Raw genomic sequence first — 24,809 nt, 5'->3', positions numbered from 1 at the left:
TAACAAGTTACTCTTAGAAATACTTTAAGTAGCACAATTTACATTTAGGCCCTAGGGGCGCGTAAAACCATATACTAAGTAAGTGGTATAAGAACCATGACTCGGGAAAAGGAAAGGCCTAGGGCCTAGAAAATCACTGGGGCTACACTATCGGACCCTTAAGTTAGGAGTAGGAGGCCCACAGGCGGAGCGTGCAGTGTCTTTACACACATGCGAAAGTCAATGTTAAGTCAATGGGAACTTAGAGTTTAGAAAAAGAAGGATTAAGGACACTTCCGGTCTAGCTAGAAGGAAACAATTAAAAACCTAGACACTTGGATAGTCAATACCCTTGGGAGCACCGAAGTACTCGCGTTACCTCACCCACAGGAAGCGGGTGCATTGGTGTGAAGATGTGTCGGGTTTCGCCGTTGAAGTCTATGGAGCCTGTGAAGAAAGATGCTGCAGGCAACCAGGAGGAAGATGTCCGGGTGGATCCAAGGGTGGATCGAGGATGAAGAAGACCTGGAAGTAGAGGGGACAGAGTCTGGGTCACTAGGCAGTGACCGGGTGGAACTAGGAAGGAACCAGACGACGTCGAGGAGCAATCAGGTGCTGTTGCGATGCTTGTCTCTTCAGCCACGCGGACCAGGAGGCATCGAGGACAACCAGATGCTGGAGAGAAGCTTTCCCACGAAGGTTCTCGCAGATGATGGGGTCGACTGCCGGATTAGCATCAACAAGCCTTGGCAAAGGCAACCCACGCAGGATTCAAAGAAGGCTTCTGATGCAGACCAGCAAGGTCTGAGGTGCCCCACCTTTTCAGGGAGGCAAGGGCCAGTCTGGAGCAACCAGACCAGTGAGTTGATTCAAAAGGATCGTCGTCACAGAGGCTACTAGCCAGTGGGCCAGCAACCGGACAATGCGTCAAGCAGAACACAAACAGAAGGGCCCCATGCAGAACTCGTGGAGTGTGGAGGGCTGATCTTCGGTGCAGGTGGAGCTCGGATTCGGGGCTTCTCAATCCCCAGTGCACAGCTTCGAGGATACCTCAGGAGCTGCACAGGTAGCAAGTCGTGGACTTTTCAAGATGGCCGGTCCCACGTGTCTCGCCGCCTCCACGGATCTCAGCTATGCTGCAGACGTGAAGAGAGGGTCAGAGAGGTCTGGAAGTCTGGGTCTTGTCAGGCTCTGTGCTCGGGTCCCAGCGGGAGCGTCGACAAAGCAAGCCGTTGATTTGCTGGATGGTGCCTGGTTGCCCAGGGTGGTCACTCCCTGGCCACAAGGGAGATTCTTCAGTCTTCAGCTTCAGCAGAACGTCGAAGGTCCAGAGTTTCGTGTCAAGTTTCGATTCCAGGATTAATCTAAAGTCCTGGGGTTCAGCTCCTACCTTCATACAACTAACAGGAGCTGGATTACTTTCTAGGTCCCTCCTATGAGGCCCCAGCACCGGTTTGAGATGGACTATGCATGGAGCACCTAGTGTGCCCCAGGCAGTGTCTCATTCTATTCAGCCCTCCCTGTCCCAATACACAAAGTCCTGTCTGGGGTGGTGCTCGCACCTCTCCAGGCAGGAAACCTATCGTCCAAACCTCCTTGACTGAAAGGACTCCCAGAAGCAGGAGGTCAGACTTGTGTCTGTGGCAGCAGCGTCCATTTTGTGATGCTGGGGCTCTGGTTAACTTTAACCGGGATGAGAGGCGCTAGGGGGCGCAAAGCGGAATGGCTGGGTAGCTACACAGCTCCGCCAGACGGCTCACGAAAATGAGCATTATGTGTCCGTTTTGACGATCGCTAACACCAGCAAAAACATCATCGGGGATGTGAAGACATCAAGCCCCGAATGACGCGATCACCGGCTGAGGAACGGCGCTAAATCGACCTTGGGGAGGAGAAGATCGCGGAAACCCCAGGCGAGCGCTCGCAAAATGGCGGCAAGCACCGAGAGCGTTGAGTGCCCAACGCACAGATGAGACCCCTGCGACCCCGACGACTACAACCGCAATAATCGTCCAGTGAGGTATGGACAGGGGGGTGCGACCCAGATGTGCATGGAAGAAATAACCGAACCCCACTGAAGCGCATTCCAACACGGCCCCTTTAATTAGTACCGGACGGTGGCAATCAAAATGGCGGCGCCCATGTACAAGACGAGGAGAGCGCCGGAGTAAACAGGAGAGGAGCGAGCTCGTGACTATCTGCGGGTGAGGAAAACTGCCGCGTATTTATAAGGACTGCAGGCAACTGCGGTAGGAGACTGGGGAGACGCGAAATACGCCGACCAGGCTAAAACACGAACGAAAGACCCTGAAGCATGACCTCTGCGCACCATCCCCCTACTTGCGCAATGAGGGTTCCTGTAGTCCTGATTTAGATGCGCTGCGGATCGTCTACGTTTCGAGGCCTAAACAGATCTGCAGCCATAGCGGGAGGAGACGGAAAGCGAGAAAGTCAGGTCAGTGCGAGAATCAAACATACCTCCAGGGTCCACCACCGAGACAGAGGAGGGATGATGGTGTGACCTAAAGGCCGATTGACACGCTGCAGCCGTCGAAAACAACATAGAGGGGCTTGGACGCAGTCTTGAGACAGAACCACGTGGTGCACCGAGTCCTCGCACCATATAGCTACTGTTCAAAACAAGGCGCAATCTCTTTGCCATGAGGGGTGAATGGTAACAAATAGAACAACGCTTTCAGCACTGAGAGAGGGAGCGATCTTGCCACACGAATTAATAGACAGGGGCGAGTGTGTATCATTACCCCGCGTCGGACTGTGATGGTAATGTTTGCAGTTACCGCACGGGACTGAGCAACAGCCCTCGAGCAGGAAAAACAACACACACTAGGCTACAGGACTGGGATCAGAGGTGAGAGATAGAAGGAAGCTGGAAACCCACGGACCCACGAGACTCTTCACAGGGATAACTACTAGGAGTGCCACCACAGCGGCGTCAAACAGGAACGTCAGGCGGACAACGCAGCTGAAGCTTACGAGTCCTCCTGAACCGCTCGAAATGGGGAAACCGGATAAACAACAACCGAAAATCTCTTTTGAGAACAAGAAAACACCGAAAGGTACGGACCAGGCGTCAGAAGGAGAGGGGTCGGTGATTGCGGACTCTACGTCCACCATGGAAAAGATATTACTGTCCATACAAGCTAATGTACAAGATATTAACGGGAAATTGGACAATCTTACTTGTAGGATGGACGGGATGTCGGGCAAACTCGAGAAACACGACGAAAGACTAGATAACGCCGAATCAAGAATATCAGCAGTGGAGGACGAATCACATGCCACGACTAGCAAATGTACCGGTATGGAACGTGTCCTGGAGGTGATCAAGGCACGGGAGGAGGATTTGGAAGCCCGCTCCAGACGTAATAATGTACGCATAGCTGGCCTGCCGGAGTCCACCAACACGGGCAAAATGGAGATCTATGTAGAGCAGCTGTGCAGAGACATTTTCGGAACAGAGGCCCTATCCCACATTTTTATAGTTGAAAGGGCCCACAGATCATTGGCGCCCAAACCCAAATCTGGAGCGACACCAAGACCAATTGTGGCGAGAATACTCAACTACCGCGATAGGGACACAATACTGCGTCTGGCGCGCGAGAAGGGCAAGATCACGCACCAAGGAAACACCCTGGAGTTCTACCCGGATCACACCATGGCGGTCCAACAGGCAAGGAAAGAATTTGCGTCTGTAAAAACCAAACTCAGGGAATTGAACGTGGGATACTCCATGCTGTATCCGGCGAGACTACGGGTGACATGGAAGGACAAGGTAGTGATATTACAGTCCCCAAAAGCAGCTCAGGATTTCGTCAAAAAAATTATACAGCAAAACAAACAACGCGCACGAGATGAGCAACACACGGACTCTGATGTAGCGGAGTAAGGTTGGAAGGGGAATGGACCAGACTTGTGGTAAGACGTTCCTTTCTTTCTCTTGGTATCCCAGGGGTGCCACCTGCATAGCACATGCAAGATGCAGACTTGTGAACTAATGGTGCGCGTACAGGTGATCTAGTCAGAACTTGGGAACGGCACGACAGCCATTGCATGCACGTGGGCGTTCTACCCTCTCCAGGCCCTAGTAGTTAAGATTTACAGATATATGTATGCGAGATACATGCAAGGTTTGGCAAGGGACATTGCGGCTCTCCTTGAGGAGCCTCATTGCATAGAGATGCAAGGATGGCACACAGACAATCACAGCGTGACTTTGCTGAATGGAGATTGCAGACCCGGCCACTCAACTGGGGACATGCATCGAGGGAGGGTAACGAGAATAAGGTCGACTGCTAACATGTCTTGTGGGATGTTGTCCGGGGTCAGCGGGGGGAAGTGAGAGGGACAGAAATAATTCGCATGGAAGTATAATAACACTGTGAGTCGTCTGCACCCACGCCTGTGGGTGTAGAGTTGTGCCCCAGGCGGACCTCCAAAAGGGTAAACCCCACCAAAGTTGTTCATATAGTACGGTTAATTGTATAAGTTAAAAATGGGTCAATGGCTTCGGCAGAATTGGGTTGCTGGAGTGGGTGGGGGAGGAGGGCAGGGGGGTGTTGTTGAGGTTTTGAGACTGAGACGGATTCTACAAGTGCATCTATGGAGAGTTGGTGGGAGGGGGTCTGAGGTGACTCAATTGGCTTACACGTGGGTATTGAGATGCTATATTGTGCGAGATAAACTCCCGTTAACAGGATTGAAAGTTCGCATTGATACATGGCACAGGTAACAGGAGGCCCCAGTAGGGTTCACATTAACCTCTTAACATGGAACGTACGGGGGCTAACTCAACCGAAAAAAATTAGACAGGTGTTCGCTTACTTGAAGAGATGGGAGGTAGATATAGCGGTAATACAGGAAACTCATATTGCACCTCACACACGTACTCAGATTGGTGGTAGGTGGGCGGAATCCTCATACATGGCTCACTACTCCTCCTACTCAAGGGGAGTGATCACGCTGATACGAAAAGGAGTGAACTTCGAGGTTAATAAGGTGATTTGTGACTCATGTGGCAGGTATGTTATTCTATCAGGCACACTCCGTGGTCAAAAAATAACATTACTCAATGTATATGGCCCCAACACGGACACCCCGGTCTTTTACCAGGAATTGTGGACACATCTTCAAACACTACCGAATACTCACATAATCTGCGGAGGGGACTGGAATGTGACAATGGTGGAGGGGGTAGACCGCTCCTCGAATTCACTAGAACCACATAAACAGGCCAGGGCCAAACTTTTACACATGATCTCAGACCTGTCGCTGACAGACATCTGGAGGCACAAATTCTCGGATGTTCCGGGCGCAACACACATTTCTGCAGCTCATAACAGCTGGTCACGTTTGGACTACTGGCTGGGCTCGGATGCCATTGCACTGTGGACACGAGATGTTAAGGTCTTGCCAAGGACGCTATCGGATCATAACCCTGTGATGCTGACACTGGTGCTACCGAACTACACTACTCCACCCTTTCATTGGAGATTCAACTCACACGCACTCACAGACACGATCTATGCAGACACTATTCATAAGGCGATCAAGGAGTACTTCCTAATAAATGAACCTACGGTGGAAGACCCAGGTCTTTTGTGGGAGGCATTCAAGGCCACAATACGTGGTGTATGCATGAGCACCACGATCGGCATCTTAAAAGATATCCGACGGCAAATTACACGCTGTGAAACACGAATGAGGGAACTAGAGCAGGCTTATGACACCACCCGCGACGTTACACATCTGGGCGAGTTGAGAACCCTGCACTCCGAACATCAGTTGTTTGTCGAGGATGAGATCAAGTACCTAGATAGGAGAATATCAGCCAGATCGTATGGGGAGGGTGGCAGACCTGGCAATAGGTTGGCGGCCAAAATTTGTGAAGATAAGGGACACAAACCTGTTCTACGTGTTAAGGCGAAGGATGGCACGATGCACACGCAGGCTACAGACATCTTAAACTGCTTCGCTGCAGAATACGAGGAACTGTACAAATCGAGGCCGATAGCATCAAGAGAGGACACATTTACCTATTTAGAAAATGTGGCAATAGGATGGCTCTCGGATGGCCAGAGGGAAATGTTGGCATCACCCATAACGGTTGAGGAAGTAACAGACATAATAAAATCACTTCCAAACGGAAAGGCGCCGGGCCCTGACGGGTTCACTAATGAATTCTACAAACAATATGTTGACATCATTGCTCCACACATGGTAGGCATGTTTGGTGCAGCGTTCGAACACTCAGAACTCCCTCCAACATTGCGTGAGGCGGCTATAATAGCGCTCCTCAAACCTGGTAAGGACTCGGAGATCTGTGAGTCTTATAGACCACTTTCACTTATCAATACTGACTCAAAAATACTGGCGAAGTTATTGGCCATACGTCTGAAACCACTTATGACACGTTTGGTTTTGCCGGACCAGGCGGGATTCATACCTACACGCTCTACTGACCACAATACTAGATCGTTGTTTGCATTATCCCACTATCTCCAGCCATCAACCAAAGCTGTGGCGGTCATGTTGGATGCTGCTAAGGCCTTCAATTCCATCGAATGGGACTATTTATTCACTATTTTGCTTAGAATGGGGTTCCCCAAGCGATTTGTGCAATGGGTCACACTCATATACACTAATCCATGTGCAAGGGTACGCATTAATGGGTATGTATCGGAAGCATTTAATATTCAGCGTGGAACTAGGCAGGGATGCCCACTCTCACCGCTGCTATTTGCGCTAGCACTAGAACCTCTAGCTTGTGTAATACGGCAAAATTACAAGGCCTCGGCCTTGCAATTCCCATCCAGACCATTGCATATATCATTATATGCGGACAACATGCTTCTATATATACGCGACCCTAACACCCATTTAAACCCAATAATGCGAGAGTATATAAAATTCGGAGGACACTCCGGTTTGACTATAAACTGGTCCAAGTCCTCCATTATACCTTTAACGGATACGACGACCTCGCAAGATACAGACTACCCGTTGGAGTGGCAGTCAGACCCGGTGCGGTATCTGGGGGTGTTGTACCACAGAGATACTGAAGTAGTGATTAGATCGAACTATGGTACGGCTGTATCCAGATTGGAAGATAAAGTAACGCGCTGGATACAACTGCCATTGTCATTAGCGGATCGAATAGCGATCGTAAAGATGAATGTCCTACCTAAACTGCTGTACCTCTTTAATAATATCCCTATTGAACCACCAGCTGCAGTATTTTGCAGCATTAAGTCCCTGGTTTTAAAACTGATCTGGGCGGGAAAACAAGCACGAGTGCCCTTACAAACACTCACACTACCATATAACAGAGGGGGATTCGGGGTGCCAGATTTTCTGCTGTATTATTTATGCGCTCAAGCACAATACGCGGCATACTGGTTCCACGAAATACCATATTTAACGCACACTGCCATTGAAGAAGGGGATGCTGCACCCATACCACTATCGTCAATGCTTTCACACACTCGCCAGCCTCTGCATAATCAAGATATCAATACAATTGACACCACCGTTAAGGCTTGGGGAAAATTGGCAAGATTAGCACACAAAGAGCCATTATACGCACCAGCGATGCCTCTACCTTATCTTCAGGTGCTCTCTGTCACGGGGGAGAAAGTAGGAATGTCACTATTGCAACAGGTAGGCATCGGGAAAATGGGAGACATGTTCCATGAGGGCAAATTTGTGAACGCAGAAGACTTGGGGTATATTCAGAATAAAACACTGCTGTTCCTATTTACACACTACCGGTTGCAACGCGCTATGCAAGCCTTTTTCCCGACATTTCCAGAGGAACCAGAAAGCCTGCACTCACTACAAATGATCATCACCTCGCAAGATACCTCACACCTAGTGTCTAGAGTGTACACCACGGCACAAGCTGAGATGCCAGGGCTAAGGAAAGATGGGATGAGGTACTAGAGACCTCACTAACGGAAGAAGAATGGCAACAATCATGTGCACTAACACAAATCCTCACACCAAACGGTAATCTACGTATTATTCACTACAAGTTTATACATCAAGCATATTACACACCGGCGCGTATGTATAAGTTTGGCCTGCAGGATAACGACAGGTGTAAACGATGTAATGTGGGGGGGCCAGGGTTCACACATCTGGCTTGGTGTTGCACAGAGGTACAATCCTACTGGAAGGAGGTAACTACTGCACTGTCTACCATGTTGCAAGTTGAGATAGAATGTACAATTCGCGTTTGCTTACTGGGAGTGATTCCACAACTGAGGGCTACAAGACGTAAATTTTGTGCGATAGCGCTGTTACTGGCCAAGAGACAGATTGCACAATGCTGGCACAGCAGACAAACACCCAAAACGAGTAGGTGGCTACTGGATATGACCAGTTGCAGAGATAAGCTACAGACTTATGAGGAAGAGTTACCTGCCAGATCTAGGCCCAAAGATTTCTGGTGCTATCTCACGGACTATCTGATGTCACGGAACACAGACGAAGAAGGTTGACCAAGAGATGGTTTTAATTGTGGGTATTGATACTGCATTGGGTCCCGTGGGGACCAGTCCATCAACACTTGAATGCACATTATTATTGACTTAGAGGGAATGTAGAAGTCTCAAATTTGATTTGTTAATACTGTGGTAAGTTCTGAGTCCACAACTGTTATGTTACTGTTTGAACCGAAAACTTAAGACCTCAATACTTGCAACACTGAATCAGTGGTTTGTATACACAAGACTGGAAATGTATGTTTAATACTTCAATAACGTGAATATGATGTTTTAGCAGCCGGCCCCAGGGTTGTAGGCACATGGCTGTGTATAACTACCATCTTATAATAAAGGTCTTTATCAAAAAAAAAAAAAAAAAAAAAAACTTTAACCGGGATAGTCAGCAACAACATGTCTTCTCCCTCTAGAAGGGTGGAATGCTACCCCCGTCGCCAGAATTGGCGAGGGGGTAGTATTCCAAAAGCGTATGACACCTTACACAACATGTTTAGATAAAGTCAAACCAAAGTTAGCATTTAACTGCGAGGTTCATAATGCACTTAAGAGTATATGGTATGGCAATATCATAGAACAGCTATAAGGACATGGTTCCGAAAGCTGCAGACAGGCTCAGCTCATGCTAGTGAAAAGAAACAGGAGTAGGACCCATAGACCAAACTGGGACTGGGTATGAAGTATATATAGAAAACGGTGCACAGACATAATATCGACTCCAAAATATCGTTTGGACAGAATATCGAGTTTTAAATATCGTTTGGACAAAATATCGACAGGACAGAATATCGACAGTCAAAATATCGTTTTTAAGGTAAGTGAAGTAATATCGACTGTAAATAATATAGAAAGTGAAAATATCCAAGTATATAATCTAGATAGTAAAAAATATCGTTCTTTAAATAATATTTAATTATTTATAGTGTTTTTATGTTATAATATGTGTGAAAAGTGTCATTTTATGTTATAATTATTTTTAATTAATGATTTTTTATTATTATTGTGTAATTTTATTCTGTAGCGGGTTGTGGGTTTATAGGGGAATAGGGTGGGAAGTAATTTAATTATAATTAATTAAATATGTAAATTTATTAATTGGTAGTAATAATTAATTAATTTGGTAATTAAATAATATTTGTTAATTATTTAAAATTTAATTGGTAATTAATTTAATTTAATTGATTAATTGCTAATTATGTAAATTAAAATAATTTATTTCCTGTAGCGGGTTGTGGGTTTATAGGGGAATAGGGTGGGAAGTAATTTAATTATAATTAATTAAATATGTAAATGTATTAATTGGTAGTAATATTTAATTAATTGGTAATTAAATAATATTTGTTAATTATTTAAAATGTAATTGGTAATTAATTTAATTTAATTGATTAATTGCTAATTATGTTAAATTAAAGGGGTATTTTTAGGGTTCAGGGTCAGTTTTTGGTTTTTGGGTAAAGGGGTATTTTTAGGGTTCAGTGTCAGTTTTTAGTTTTTGGGTAAAGGGGTATTTTTTGGGTTCAGGGTCAGTTTTTAGTTTTTGGGTAAAGGGGTATTTTTAGGGTTCAGGGTCAGTTTTTAGTTTTTGGGTAAAGGGGTATTTTTAGGGTTCAGGGTCAGTTTTTAGTTTTTGGGTAAAGGGGTATTTTTAGGGTACAGGGTCAGTTTTTAGTTTTTGGGTAAAGGGGTATTTTTAGGGTTCAGGGTCAGTTTTTAGTTTTTGGGTTAAGGGGTATTTTTAGGGTTCAGGGTCAGTTTTGGGTTTTTGGGTAAAGGGGTATTTTTAGGGTTCAGGGTCAGTTTTTAGTTTTTGGGTAAAGGGGTATTTTTAGGGTTCAGGGTCAGTTTTGGGGTTTTGGGTAAAGGTTTTTTTTTAGGGTTCAGGGTCAGTTTTGGGTTTTTGGGGTACAGGGGTACAGTGTAAAAATAAAGTAAAATTAAATTTACATTAATTTAATTTAATGAAATGAAATTAAATTAAATTATATTAAATTAATTTTAAATAATTTAAATTATAAAAATTATTATATACTTACCAATACTTACGTTGTAATGGTAGTGCGTTGTAAAAGTTGCATTGTAACGTCATATATCCACTGTTGCACTCCTTGGAGTGGGAATAGTAATTTTAACCCCTACGCTATCCAACGCTTTCCCTACTGTTGCACCCACTGGAGTGGGAATAGTAATTTTTACTCTTTTGTATTTGTACGTTAATAATATTGGCTATTATTTAATTAAATTTTGTTACTATATATATACATGTTTTAAGAAATATGATTAAAAAAATATTATTTTTGTACTTTCATTAATTATTTAATTATTAAAAGTTATTTTAAGTATTGTTAAGTATATTTTAGTAATTAATTTTTATATTAATGTAATTAAACATTGTTTTTATTAAAGTCGATATTTTTTACAACTATATTTTTGTAAACGATATTTTTAACTCGATATTTTTGTACTTACCTGTTTGTAGATAGAAACTCGATATTTTGTCTCTCGATATTTTGTCAACGATATTTTTGTTGGTCGATATTCTGTCCCTCGATATTATCTCAGTGATCCATAGAAAACAATGTCCCAATAGGTAACAAATTGACAGGCAATTAAGTTGTGTATGCAAAAAACATTACATATGAAGGAAACAAGAAGGCTCAGTTAGTGAGTACATGGCTTGTAATGCACCAATTTTTTTCAGATATTTACACATGGAAATACAGTTGAAAGCAGCACTGTACAAGAAAAATCATGTAGCAACCCAAGAAGCACTTGGTGACATGGTGATATGTACAAGTGAAAGGTGACGACGCAAGTGAAGGGGGTGAACAGCGTGAACGGCGCAAGGTGACAAAATTATATACAGTGATGGCTCAGATGATAGATGAATTCAGGTTTTTTTGTAGCACATTAGATCACAGTTATGAGCCAAATGTTGTAGTGCGCCAAATAATTGCGCTGTAGTGTCGACAGCGTTTCGATCCACAATGATTTGGGATCCTCTTCAGGACAGGGTTGGCGAATTGGTGTAGTGCTGGAGTTCAGATAGGCGCTGGTTCAAAATTGTACCAAGTCGTCTTGAGGCGATCAATTCCAAGAATAAAATGGAGGTATCATGTGCGAGTCAGATGCGGTGTAGCGTCTTAATCGGCGTATCTGGGTAGAAGGCGTCCGTGGCGATATAGGGAGCAGCGTCTGAATGAATCTGTACTGCTGCCGGAGTCTGAATCGCGGGCAAGGGTTCCGACCTACGATGAGGGGAAACTGCCCGCAGCCACATCTAAGTCGAAAACCAGTAAAGCAAAAGCAAAAAGTGGGGGTGACCATAGGAAGCAGACCCTACTCTCCTACAATTACTAGTAGCAAGAACATAATCAATAGTAGAGCAACAACCCCTACCATTAAATGTTGGGGGGATGGCAGTGCACATAATTCATTTACAAAACCAAGATCAAAACTATTGAGTAATTCGTTAAATTGTTCACCCAAGGCAGTATGACTGAAATGAGAGGGACACATTCCCTCTTCCCACAATGCACCGCATCGGTTATCTTCAGCATTTCTACATAATATACAATTAAAATCACCTGCCAACAGAATCATCATATCTTTCCTCCTACTTTTAACAAGGCAGGACAATGCTTTAGACATGTCATTAATAACATTCATACTGCGCCCAAAGGGATATTATTATAGAAATTGACCAAGGCAATAGAAGAAACAGAGTCCACATCAAGCACAAGAAGTTGGTAATAAACATATTTGACAGCCTCTGTAACCAGTTTTAAATTCAAGCTGTTAGAAAGATATACACACAGCCCCCCCATTGCTCTCCCGCTCACGCCCTCAACAGCCGGGGTATGAAACGACCTATACCCATTTAAATGGACCACTTCCTTGGCCCAAGTTTCCTGGAAACAAAGCAGCTCTTGATGTTGAATAAAATCCCACCATAGAGGATTATTCATTTTTTATTTGATTCCAGCAAGGTTCCAGGAGACAATGTGGCATAATGAGGATTCAACAAAAGTTGGGGCAGAGACAGGAGTATTAACGCCTTCCAATGAGGTCCCATTACTTTGCACTATCGGAGGAACGGGTACAGGAACAGACTGCTCATTATTTATACCCTCAATCCCAACGATCCTGGGCCCCTCCACCCTCTCGCTCACTAAATCCCCCTGATTGAGAGTGTTTTTATGCTGACCTATTTCGCTAGGTAACTTTACGTACGACTCGAACTGTAGTCAATCGTTATTTTCCAGGCCACTCAAAACCTCAAAGTGGTTTGATGTCGGTATACGATATCTTAGTTGTCTAGCTCTCAGATAGTTTTCAGGTAGACACTGAGGGCCTAGGTACACTACAGGTTCCAAGGGACGATAAAAGAAACCTAAAGGTAGGATATTAATGTCATGAGCATTCACAGGCCCATTAAAACCCCTCTCAATGATGGTGCGCACCAAATGTGGGGCCCTAAAGGTTAGAACAACACAATCTCCACTTAAGGATTTAGAGGATGTACCCACCCAGCTAATCCTTCTGGCAATTTTAAAATCAGAGAACAGAGAGTTTCTAAAGCCTGCCTAGTTGTTAAGAAATGAAGAGATTTCTTTCTTAGCGCTGACTAGTGTTCGAAAACATTAGGAGGTAAAACTGGGACATTAGCCAAGACAACCGTGTACGGGGTGACTTCTGGTGGTAAGTTTAGGATTAGTGATGGGTTATATGAATTATCCCTTTGGCCTAGTCTGTTTCTGCCATTTTCACTTACGTCATTATCTCCCCTGTTTAACCCTCCTACGTTTGCTTCACTGGTTCTGTTTATACGGGCAGGATTATTATGTTCTGATATACTATTAACCTCCCTGCTCTTTGATTGTCCAGCATTAGCAGGATCAAAGATCAGGCTCTTGGGATTTTCTGTCATTTTACAGGGGGGTGGGTGTACTAATGCATTAGTAGGAGCCATCTGGGCCGATTGACAGAAGTTATGCATCATCTCCTCCATTTTAGCTAAACGGACTTCAATAGTAGTAATTTTTAAGTACATAGGCTATAAAAGAGTCGACATCAATGTCTCCATTCTGCGCCAAAAGTTCTCATCCTCTTCAGGTTTACCTGAATTATTTCGCTCAAAGTTGCTAGCTACTTGTCCCTTATGTTCGCCTGCGTTTGTAGTCCTTTTCCCTTTCCTTCCTGGGGGACTGGCAGCAGCTTTGCGTTGTTTTGTATTATTTTTACCCTTCCCTTTAAAAGGAGTTGCGGGGGGTTCCTCATTATGTATGTGATTGCGTTTACATTTTGCCTTTTGTCCTCTAGTTATCACATGCGGACTCGCAGTGTTATGCCCGATGATGAAACTAAAACAGGGCTCAAAGGTGAATCTAATCCAACCTGTCCTGGAGAACCAGTAATTAAAGAGGGGATCTCATCATTGCCCGTCACATTAGATGCCAATATCGTAGGGGTCAGAGAGAGTCTACTGGGAGGGAGAGGGGGTTCAAGGGACAGTCTTCGCTCAGTGAGCTGGATTTCGTGGATAAGGACAGATTCTGCCCTTAGCAGAAAGGCATCTAAGGTCCCTGCCACGGACCGGCCTTTATAGGTATTGCCCTTATTCATACTTTAACCAGTAGAGTACAAAACAACAACCAGTAAGTTAAACAATACCACAGAACTGATATTGAGTACTGAGTCCAGCTTCTTAGAGGGATGTCCCAGCCCAGCCTCTTCCAGCCTATGACGGGCGCGGACGGGCCCGCCCTTGGCCCAGGCGCGCCCGCGTGCATTCCGCACCGCGGGAGTCCGGGCGTGCTTTTGTGCGCCTCCTGGCGTTGTGTGATGCCGTCAACGGCATGCGCAGCGCAGGGGAAGCTGGGAGGTGTAGTTCTCCTCCCCTCCGGCGTCCGTCTGCGCAGAAAATGCCCCCCGGTGACTCTCCGTGGTGGCGGCTGTTTGCCCGCGATGCCCCCAAGTCGAAGAACAGGTAACTGACTCTTGGCGGTGGTGGCAAATCCTTAACGAGCTCCCGCGCCATGGGAGCCCGAGCGTCCTCTTGTGTGCCTCTTGGCGCTGTGTGGTGCCGTCAACGGCGTGCGCAGCGCAGGGGACGCCGGGAGGTGTAGTTCTCCTCCCCTCCGGCGTCCGTCTGCGCAGAAAATGGCCCCCGGTGACTCTCGGCAGTGGCGGCTGTTTGCCCACGATGCCCCAAGTTCGAAGAACAGGTAACTGACTCTTGGCGGTGGCGGCAAATCCTTAACGAGCTCCCTCGTTACTTGTTACTTCCCACCCTAGTCCCCTATAAACCCACAACCTGCTACAGAACTCAAAAACGCAAAATGTAATAAAAATAAAAATGATAACTACTAAAAATTTAACACATATTAAAAAACAAACAATTCTTATACAAAAAAATATATCACATACATTTCAAATATATACTAAAATACATTACACTAATTAAACAAGCATTGGCATAGCAATAGTTCTTGCTTTTGGGACCTTATAAGTATTTAGTTATGCAGTACAATATCCTTGGTGCAACAACATCAACTGTTGCATGGCTAAACACTTATAAGGTACCAAAGGCGAGACCTATTGGCTATGCCAACGCTTGTTCATTTAGGGTTCGGAAAGTGCTCTTTGGCGTGAAGTACATTCTTCATGAGCTGTGACACTTAACATCCCAAATCTTTGATTTGGTGATTGTAGGACCGTTATGTCACAATAAATCAGTTGTAAGTGGGAAAAAACACCAGTACTGTTCATTATGAGGATATTGTGTGTCACCGAGGAGTTCTGTGGCTGTGTTGTGGCATAAGTCCCACGGCCGAGTTCCTATATAAGGTCTCAAAACTCAGAGCTGACACTGAATATATTTTTCTGTGTAGGGTAAAGGGAGGCTCATTCCGTACAATACATGGTTACACCATCACCCTTCCAGGACATCTATTAAATCCTTTGTTTATTGGTCCATTGTATGAAAGCGATTACACGGTTGGAGATAAATACATTCGCTGTGGAATCTGCGATGAATATAAACACTCTAAAGTGCAGCCTGCAATTCGTTTGAAGAGTATCATTTAAGATAAATGTAAGCCGCTTTCACAATCGGCCGTAGTTAGAACGTGCGTTAACCTGCAGCTGTTCTCCTGCGGTAAACTCCAGCCGGGCACCAAATAAACAAACTGATGCGCATGGGTGCTTAGCTGCTAATGGCCATTAACTTTTCAGGAGAAAAAGAAAATCAGAGGAAAGAGCTTAAAAGCGAATTGTTCCTTTCGTTTAAATACCAGTGCAATGTATGCCCAGTTCTATCGTCTCTCAATCTCTGTAGAGTTAGTTGCAGGCATTGGGGTTACAAGTCAGCTGTGATAACGCATTACAGTCTGACGCACTCTTCTTTTTACTGACGATTACAAGTTTTTAGTGATGTCACAACCAGACTGTTTATAGGTTTTTCAAAGACCCATTAAAAAATATATATATTTATTCCGTGCTTCCGTGTTTGCTGAGGGTCTTATATTCATTGCCTGCTGTGTAATATTTTACCAGAACATAAGATAAAACCATGTTATGTTATGTTATGTTATAAAAGTATTTCTAGAGCGCACTATCACCGATTGGTTGCTTGGCGCTATGATCAGTAATAGCATGAACATAAAGGGAAGAGGATTATTGGAATGCTTGTCGGAACAGCCAGGTCTTCTAGGCTTTCCGGAAGGAGAGGAGGTCCTGACAATTCCGGGTCTCCAACGGGAGAGAGTTCCACAGGCGGGGGGCAAGGATGGCAAACCTGCGGCCTCCTGCGCGTTTTAAGTTGAAGGAAGGTGGCTGCAGGAGGTTCTGGTGGAGTGAGCGAAGGTTGCGGGATGGGGTGTATTTGAAGATCAAATTGTTGATGAATAGTGGGCTTTTGTGGTATAAGGACTTGGAGATTATACAACCGGTTTTGAAGGCACATCGCTGGGCCACAGGGAGCCAATGTAGTTTCTTAAGGAGGGGAGTGGCTGCCTGGCGCCTAGGTTGATTCAAAATTAACCTTGCTGCATGATTCTGTGCCATCTGGAGTCGCTTCACTAGGTAGTTGGGAAGACCTAGGTAGATGGAGTTGGCGTAATCCAGGTGGGACAATACAGTAGCGATCACCACTTGGGTGAGTGCCTCGGATGTAAGCAGGCGGCGTACCTTCCGAATTTTCTTCAGTTGGAAGAAACATTTGGAGACCACTTGACCAACTTGGGTTTTGAGGGATAGGTCACGGTCCACAGTGACTCCTAGTGTTTTGGCTGACAAAGTGGGTGTTGGGGCTTGGCCCAGTTCGGGAGGCCAATAATGCGGGCCCCAGAACTTACCACTGTCGCCAGTCAGGACTAGTTCCGTTTTGCCCGGATTTAATTTAAGCTGGTTTTGGTCCATCCAGGTTTTAATGAAATTCATTGTGGACTGGAAGTGCCGTATAGAGTCTTCGGAGTTATCGATGGTGAACAGCAGCTGTAAGTCGTCTGCGTAGTTGAAGACTCTCACCTGATTGTCTCTCAAGGTCTGGATCAGAGGGAGTATGTAAAGGTTAAATAGATGAGGAGATAGGGAGGAGCCCTGTGGCACTCCACAGGTGATATCCTGTTTGGTGCCCATTAAGTCGCCAAGGCGTAGAGTTTGGTTGCGGCCAGTCAAGAAGGATCTCAGCCAACCGGCTGCAAGATCCCTGACGCCGGCTTGTTCGACACGGTCGACCAAGATGTTGTGGTCGACCGTGTCGAATGCGGCCGAGAGGTCTAAGAGCACCAGGGCCTGTGGAGAGCGTCTGTCCGCACAGTCGCGCAGGGCGTCCAGGACTGTCGTGACTACTGATTCGGTTGAATGGGCCGGCCGAAAGCCTGCCTGATGGGGGTTGAAGCAGGAGGATTCCTCGAGGAAGTTGGACAGACATTTGGCCACATGTGCCTCAAGGACTTTTGCTAGGTAGGGCAACAGTGAGATCGGACGAAAGTTGGCCTTACAGGCTGGGTCAGCCCCCGGTTTTTTTAGAAGTGGAATGACTATGGCTTCTTTGAAGGCTGTCGGAACTAAGCCAAGAGTCAGGGATTTATTCAAAATTGTAAGGGCGGGGGTTGGATGGGCCAGGAAGCACTCTTTTAAAATGTGGGGCGGGCAGCTATCTGAAGGAGCGCCAGATTTTACTCTGGATAAAAGTGATTGAAATTGGTCCTGGGTGATGGGTGGAAAGCTGCTCAGAATACCATGCTCTTTGTAATGCGCTGCTCAGGGCGGAGTTTGCTATGGGACGTTATTTAATTTATTGCTTCACTCTTTTTATGCCACTGACCGACGAGCCAAATGGCACCAGGGCGCTGTAACTAGCCCTTCCTCGTGCCTCTGCAGCGCTGCAATTAACAGTAGGTAAAGTTGCAGGCCTTGATAGTAGTGCGTTATGTCTCTGGGAAGGATTAAAGACTGAGCTGCATCTGAGGCGCTAACAGATGCCTTAACCCGCTAGGCCAGCGTGAGAACGTTTTCATTTCTGTTAGTTACTGTATTTATAATTTGATGACACAGTTGCCTGAGCTTTCATAAATTAATGTATTGTTTTGTAAAAGTACAACAGCAAACCGGATGTGTAAGAATGTCGTTTTGCGCACACACCATTGATGTGTAAACATACTCACTGATGTCTTCAGCGGACGCATGTGTTTTTTGGAGAAGGGCAGGCGGAGTAGCTCTTGAAATCGTTACTTTTTTGGGTTTACATTTCTGCAATTGTGGAAGTCCGCAAAATTGGTTTGTGGTGTGAAACTGTGACCGCAGCCCTAGTATCCTGCGAGTTAGAATACACCGGCTGTAGCCCTAGTATCCTGCGAGTTAGAATACACCGGCTGTAGCCCTAGTATCCTGCGAGTTAGAATTCACCACATGTGTTCACACCCTCCGGTGGCAGGAGGAGGGAGGGGTGAGGGCATTGGTGGAGGAGTTTGTGTGAGAGCAGGCAGGGCTCATTAAAAAGCTATGTATTGAGGCCAGATAAAAGTGTGTGCAAGCTGAGAGCAGATTGGAATGCTTGTGAAATCAGAGATGTTTTGGGGGTAGGGACTGTGTCTGTGTCATCATGTCAGTGAATTGTTGAACCAATAACTAGTTCGCAGTCCCCTCTTTTACTTATTTTTATTGTCGACTTTTTCACTAAGCCATTTTATGGGGAACCTGTGTGTGTGTGTGTGTGGGTGGGTGTGTGTGTGTGTGTGTGTGTGTGTGTGTGGGTGTGTGTGTGTGTCTGTGTGTGTGTGTCAAGTCACTAGACATGCAGTTTTTTTTGTTTTCGTACGGCAGACATTTAATTATTTAGTTAAAAAACAAAGCGACATGGGGGGTTAATAGGAGACACAAGCGGGTCGGGCAGTCGAGTGCAGTGGGGGCAGGAGAGCCTTTCAAGGAATGCAGAGTGTGCAGGGGGCACACAATGTATGAGGTTGGCTGCAGGCTAATCGCACAAGAGGGTTACACATGTCAAACACCTCTGAGGACCTGTTGCTCACCCTCCCTTTACTGGCTCAGCTGCAGCACAGCCAATAAAGTGAGGCTAAACATAAACTTTTATTTAAGAAAAATATATTTTAAGGGCACTTTAGTAACAAGCATTGGCCGCGTGACCCGGCCGGGAGTTGTGACGCGTACAAAAATGTATTTTTAAAAAACGTGAGTGGAGAAGCCAATGGTGCGCGTATGCGCACTCGACGTGAAAAAGTGCTGTGCACGTCACGCGCACCTATGCGCGTTCTGGCAAACCGATCGCCGCTTTGGGAGCACTTCTTAAAGCCGCTCCTAAATGTCTCTCCCAGCAGCACATGCACGCTGACTCAGCGATACCTAAAAATCGATATTTTAAACAACTATATTTTTGCAAACTATATGAATGACTTCTATATTTTTAAAACCAATATTACTTACCTTAAAATCGATATTCTTGACCACGTTATTCTTGCTGTCGATAATTCAGACTCACGATATTTAAGACTTGATATTTCTGTAGGTCGACATTTTCAACTCAATATTCTGTCAGCACACCAGTGCCAATAACCCCAAAGCGCCAATCATGACTATCTGGTTGTGCGAGACCAGGAGAAAGTCGCAAGTTCAGGCGGACCACGATGGAGCATGGATCGGATACAGGGACCAGGTTAATCCAGCTGAAAAGAAATTTTCTCAGTCCAGTGCGAAGACTCCCATTTGCGGTGGAGAGGCCCCACGAGGAGCAGGGAAGCGTCTCGGACCATTGTCACTGTGGTGCAAAGAGCCTGTTGTCTTTGTGAACGGTTGGGCCAGAGCTTCGCGGTGGAGTTTCCTGTGAGCGGTAAATGGCATAGAGTGAAGAGTCAGGTTGCCAGAACATCGTGCTGACAGGCAGTGCGAGTGACGGGATTTTGGCGCCATAGGTACGTATGCTGTCACCAAGAGTCCAAAAACTCAAATTCAGGTCCACTGAGGCCACACCAAGGGTCCAGGATATGTGGGGCACGACTTAGGGGTCAGGGGCTGGCTCCAGCTGGATCTGGGCACTGGTTCAGGTGATTGGGACCATGTTAAGTTTCTGTGTCTCTGAACAGAAATTACTTTGGGAGTCATGGGTCCCAATCCCTCTGACTCAGGCAGGAGGGCAGCAGGTCAGCAATCCAGTAAGGCAGCAGTCCAGTAAGGCAGCAGTCCACTAAGGCAGCAGTCCAGCAAGGCAGTAGTCCAGCAAGGCAGTAGTCCAGCAGAACAGCAGTCAGGCAGAATGGCAGTCCTTTCAGCAGCCCAGCTGTTCTTCTTTCCTGGCAGAGTCTGCATAGGCCAGGAAGTGTACTGAATAGATGTTCCTTGAGGCCCAATAATTATACCAGGCGCCTCCTTTAAAGTGGGAGAAGCTTCTAGAGGTTTCCCTTTGTTATGTACAGGTTTCCTACCTCTTCAGACCTGGCTCCAGACTAACTACAGGGGGGTATGCAGTCCTTTGTGTGAAGGCACAGTCTAAGCAAGTGTAAGTAGGACTGTGACCAGCTCCGCTCTCCCACCCTAGCTGTGAGGCCCCAGCCAGCCACACCTAAGCCATCTATTGTGTCTGGCTGTCAAGGAGGAATACACAAAGCCCAACGTTCAGCTACCTTCAGTCAGGTGACCAATGCTGCAGGAGACATGTTTAAACGGCTACTGAAGTGGGTGGCACAATCAGTGCTGCAGGCCAACTAGTAGCCCTGGGCACAGGTAGTGACACTTTACTAAGGGCTTATAAATAAATTAAATGTGCCAATTGGGTATAACCCAATTCTACCATGTTTTATGGAGAGAGCACAAACACTTTAGCACTGGTTAGCAGCTGTAAAGTGCGCAAAGTCCTAAAAGCCAAAAAAACTGGTTCCGAATACAGGATGGTGTAGGCACACAGTTAGTAGATGATCCTGGAGAAAGGGATAAGTCTAACACTTGTAATACATTTAGAGTTTTATACTTCTTCTCCAGTCATGCAATATTAACTGTAGACAAAGTACAGTTCTTCATTTGCTGAAGTATTTCCTACCATACATGATCTAATATTGAAATAAAACAGCTTGTTCTCCTGCACTTCTTTTTAAAATCTAGGTAAGCACAATTTAAACTGCTGCAGTCTGTAAGCTGAATTTATTTGATGCCTATCCTACCTAGATGTGATAACATTCAATATTATACACTGGCGAGCCCCCTAGAGTGGACTCCAGACTTGCCTCATCCAAAGCTATGAAAACAGCCTACTCCTATGTGCATAAGCATCCTATCAATTCTGTTTGTCCGGCTCCACTGTATTATGCTGCTGTTTGAGCACTGTGACTGCACCATCAGTCCTGGTAGAAGCAAAAGGTGGACCACAACTAGAGCCTTGTAAAATATTGGCCTCTCGGTATACAGGATGGGTATTTGACATTTGTGGAGGATAATGTGTGGCATATGCCGAGATTATCTGCTGCTGAGACGCAAGCAGTTCTACAGGCACTTACACAATTTGAGGTAAAAGCTGATGAGATTGTGGCCTAACAAACTGATATTTCACGCAAAGCTTAAATCCTCAGATGGTTTCTTCGCACTCTAGCTGTGGTAAGTCTTTAATGTGAAACTGTCTTGGGCTACTGCTTTTAATAGCTGTTCATCTTCTTCTTCACCTGAACTGAAAAAAATGCTTCCCCATTCCTCCTGAGCTTCTTCTTTACGCCGACTGCTCCATCCTCGTTGATTACTACTGGCTCTCATACGAGCCTCTATCAGGGCTGAAGAGAATTTTTTTTTTTTTTTTAAATTCAGTGGCAAGATAGCCATAAATTTGACTTGGAACACCGCTGGTAAAAGAGACGTTGTCATAGTAGAAAAAGTTTATGCACAACCAATGAGAGGTTCTTTGTCAGCACTGGAATGCCGCCCTCTTTCTTCAAAGTGACCTGCCTTTGAAGGGGTGGATGAGTGCCCTACTTGTTCCATCATTGACTACTGAAAGGCCTACGTAGATAAAGCTTATTGATATCTATAAGCAGGTCAGCAGTAAAATCTTAGATGTCATTGGGGCTGGGATGAGCACCACCGGCTGATATTTTATTTCCCCTGGTGTTTTTAGCATCACTAATGAGGTATATACCAGCTCGGTGGAAACAGATGGTGTCATCATCGGGAGAACATCTGTTCAGTCTCCTGTCAACATGCACCATCAACAAAGTCATTGTTGACATGTGGCCTACCTTCTTTGCCATTGACACAGCTCTGATTGTTTATTTTGTACATTTTTTTACGGGGATTTTAGTAGCAGCAGGATTCAGCTCTCCTATCAGTCTTTTTGTATGTTTTCTAGGCAATGGACGGGTCTTAAAGTGTGAAGAACACTCAGGGTCTTTCCTACTCAGATCTGAAGTTGAAGGCAGATCAGGTGACTGACACTTAGCAGAAGGCACAGTGTGTCATTCCTTTAATATTGTTTGGGCCCCATTCATTAGTTTTTAACAACTCAAAATCAATTTTCCTTTAACTGGATGATACTGGGATTGAAGGTGAGGAAATGTACTCACCCGCTCAGAAATAGTGCTGGGTGCCTATTACCATCCTGTAACGCCTTCTTCAGAAATATGATCAGGGACGCTTTTGTGCCTCATAGCTGCCAGTATTTTGCAGCGTGTGTTTCCAGTCCACAGGCAATGTCCACAGGGCCCTGGCCGTGAACATCATTGTTTCGCCAGAGGGGTGTTGGGGGATCGGGTGGGGGTTGCCCAGATTCTTGACTATCTTCCGCAACTTGGATCACATCACCTCTGAAGTATGGCCAGTCTCTGTTGTTGCTCTCCTTGCCTAGCTAAGGAGGTGTTGGTGAAGGGGACTCCCGCCACCTATCTCGTCGCTGCTCCGTGATCACTGGGGCCGGGCTGCCGTACACGAGGCCACGTCAGGTGCACCCACCTAGGCTCCCCCCTCCTCAGGCCCAGGCAAGCTGGCTACCCGGCTCCTCTGTCCCCGCAGAAGGTGGGGCCCACCCCAGTCAGTCAACACCACCACCCCACAGGCACGCGCACCCTCTGCTTACCTCCGGTCTCTGCTAGCCAGGAGCACGTTCCGCCGCTTATCTTTCCCTTGTGGTACTGTGGAATGTCTGTCTGGTCAGGTGGGTCCCCCCTCTGTGGGCCTGCAGGTACACAGACACCCCGGGCTTGCCACTGGAACCATGCAGGCAGCGAACACCATAACCTCACGAGGGTACAGCCAAGCCGCCATGGCCCAGGGGTCCACCTACCCTCTTTCTCTGGCATTTAGGGTCTCGAGTGTCCCCCCCCCCACTTGCTTGCACACGCTCCTTCTGCCCCCGGTGTCACATCCGCCCCAGCAGGTGATGCTGTAGCGGGACCCACCTAGGCACAAGCCTGCCAACTCCCAAAGTCATATACAGGGCCACTTAGTCCATCTCACTATTTGGCTGCTGCAGCCACCATCTTGCCCTGCCCTCTCCACAGTCATGTCACTGGTCTCTGCTTCCCCCGGGCCCTTCGTGGGCTGCCTGCTCTGCCACTTATCTCAGGGCCCCATGGCATCTGGGGTAGCCCCCCCCATCCGGTGGAACTCCGAGGGGGGGCTGATACACAGGATCTTTTCCCGTCAAGTGGCCGTGCACAGAGCAGAGCGCTCACATGGCCATCTTGTCTGCCGCCAGGCCACGACTCTCATATGTGTTGAGTTTGAATGAGTCAATGACTGTATTCGTCTGAAGCTCACAAGTTGCACAGTAGAAAATCCATGTTTTTGCAGGTATGCAGGGAGAAGGCTACTGATTGCTTTGATAACAAGACACATAGGCTTGCAGTGACATCTTTACCTTATTTTACGCCACAGACTGGATTCAATGCGTAGCTGATTGATTTTACATTTTATAGAGCACAGCGTATGTCCAAAGGCATCTTGGTGCTAAAACAGCCTAGAAGCTAAAATACCAACTAATTTTATTTTGTATAAACCTATTAGTTTCTGAACAGCCAGGTTTTCAACCGACTTCTGAACAACATCAGGGAGTTACTATTTTTAATCTCTAAAGGAAGGGAGTTCCATACCTTAGCCGTGCCAACTGAATGCGAAGTTGGGGGTGCTTTATGAGGACAAGCAAGTAACATGATTTTGTACTATGCAAAACTGTGGATGCTTAAATTAGTCAGAAAGAAGCCCACTGTAGTAACCCTGCTCAATCTTTACTATAACAATAATGATGGTATGTTAGACAGGAGGAATTTTCTTTAGTACTTTGAGGTTGGCAAAGGCAATTGTAGTTATTTTGGGGATCTGTCAATTCAGAGGAAAGCTGGCATCAAATCTTACTACAAGACTGAAAGGTTCTTGAAAGAAAGATGTCAACGTTTTGTTTCTAAGCATGTGTTGATACCAGTGATGTTAACATTTCTCTTACATTCCTCACATAAAAAATCTATTTAGGATGTGAAAGAATATTGTGTACCTGAAAGAGAGCCTTAGCAGCTTCATAGTCCTGGATATCTTCGTACACCCGGGGCTCGCCCTCACGCAGGGCAGTTCTGTAGTCTCCAAAAAGAATGGGATCCCGCACAGCATACTCCAGATCATCCTTAAAATTATCGTCTATCAAGCGCCGTAGGTGATCTTGAACCTTGAATTACAGAAGGCATTACAGTAAAATAGACAAGACCAAGAAGAAACCAACACACATGCCCGACTGAGTGTTCTCCTCTCATGTCCCACCAGTCATTAATGAAAAAACAAAGCTTACAGAAATGTGGTTAATCTTTCATAGATGAAAGGATTTTGTGTTTC

At 45.9% G+C, this 24,809-nt stretch overlaps 1 protein-coding gene across 2 annotated transcripts in view; it reads right to left on the bottom strand.

Moving 5' to 3' along the window:
* The window catches only part of DNAH10 (dynein axonemal heavy chain 10), a 2,445,728-nt gene that overhangs the window by 784,340 nt on the left and 1,636,579 nt on the right, over nt 1-24,809 (bottom strand). For both annotated transcript variants that reach the window (XM_078667623.1, XM_078667624.1), the window contains one exon: nt 24,478-24,645. In XM_078667623.1, coding sequence (XP_078523749.1) covers nt 24,478-24,645 — 168 coding nt within the window. The remainder of the gene's footprint in view (nt 1-24,477; nt 24,646-24,809) is intronic.

Source organism: Lissotriton helveticus, chromosome 11 (assembly GCF_964261635.1).
Source record: "Lissotriton helveticus chromosome 11, aLisHel1.1, whole genome shotgun sequence".
In the NCBI taxonomy this organism is placed as follows: domain Eukaryota; kingdom Metazoa; phylum Chordata; class Amphibia; order Caudata; family Salamandridae; genus Lissotriton; species Lissotriton helveticus.
This window is presented reverse-complemented; position numbering and strand designations above follow the sequence as displayed.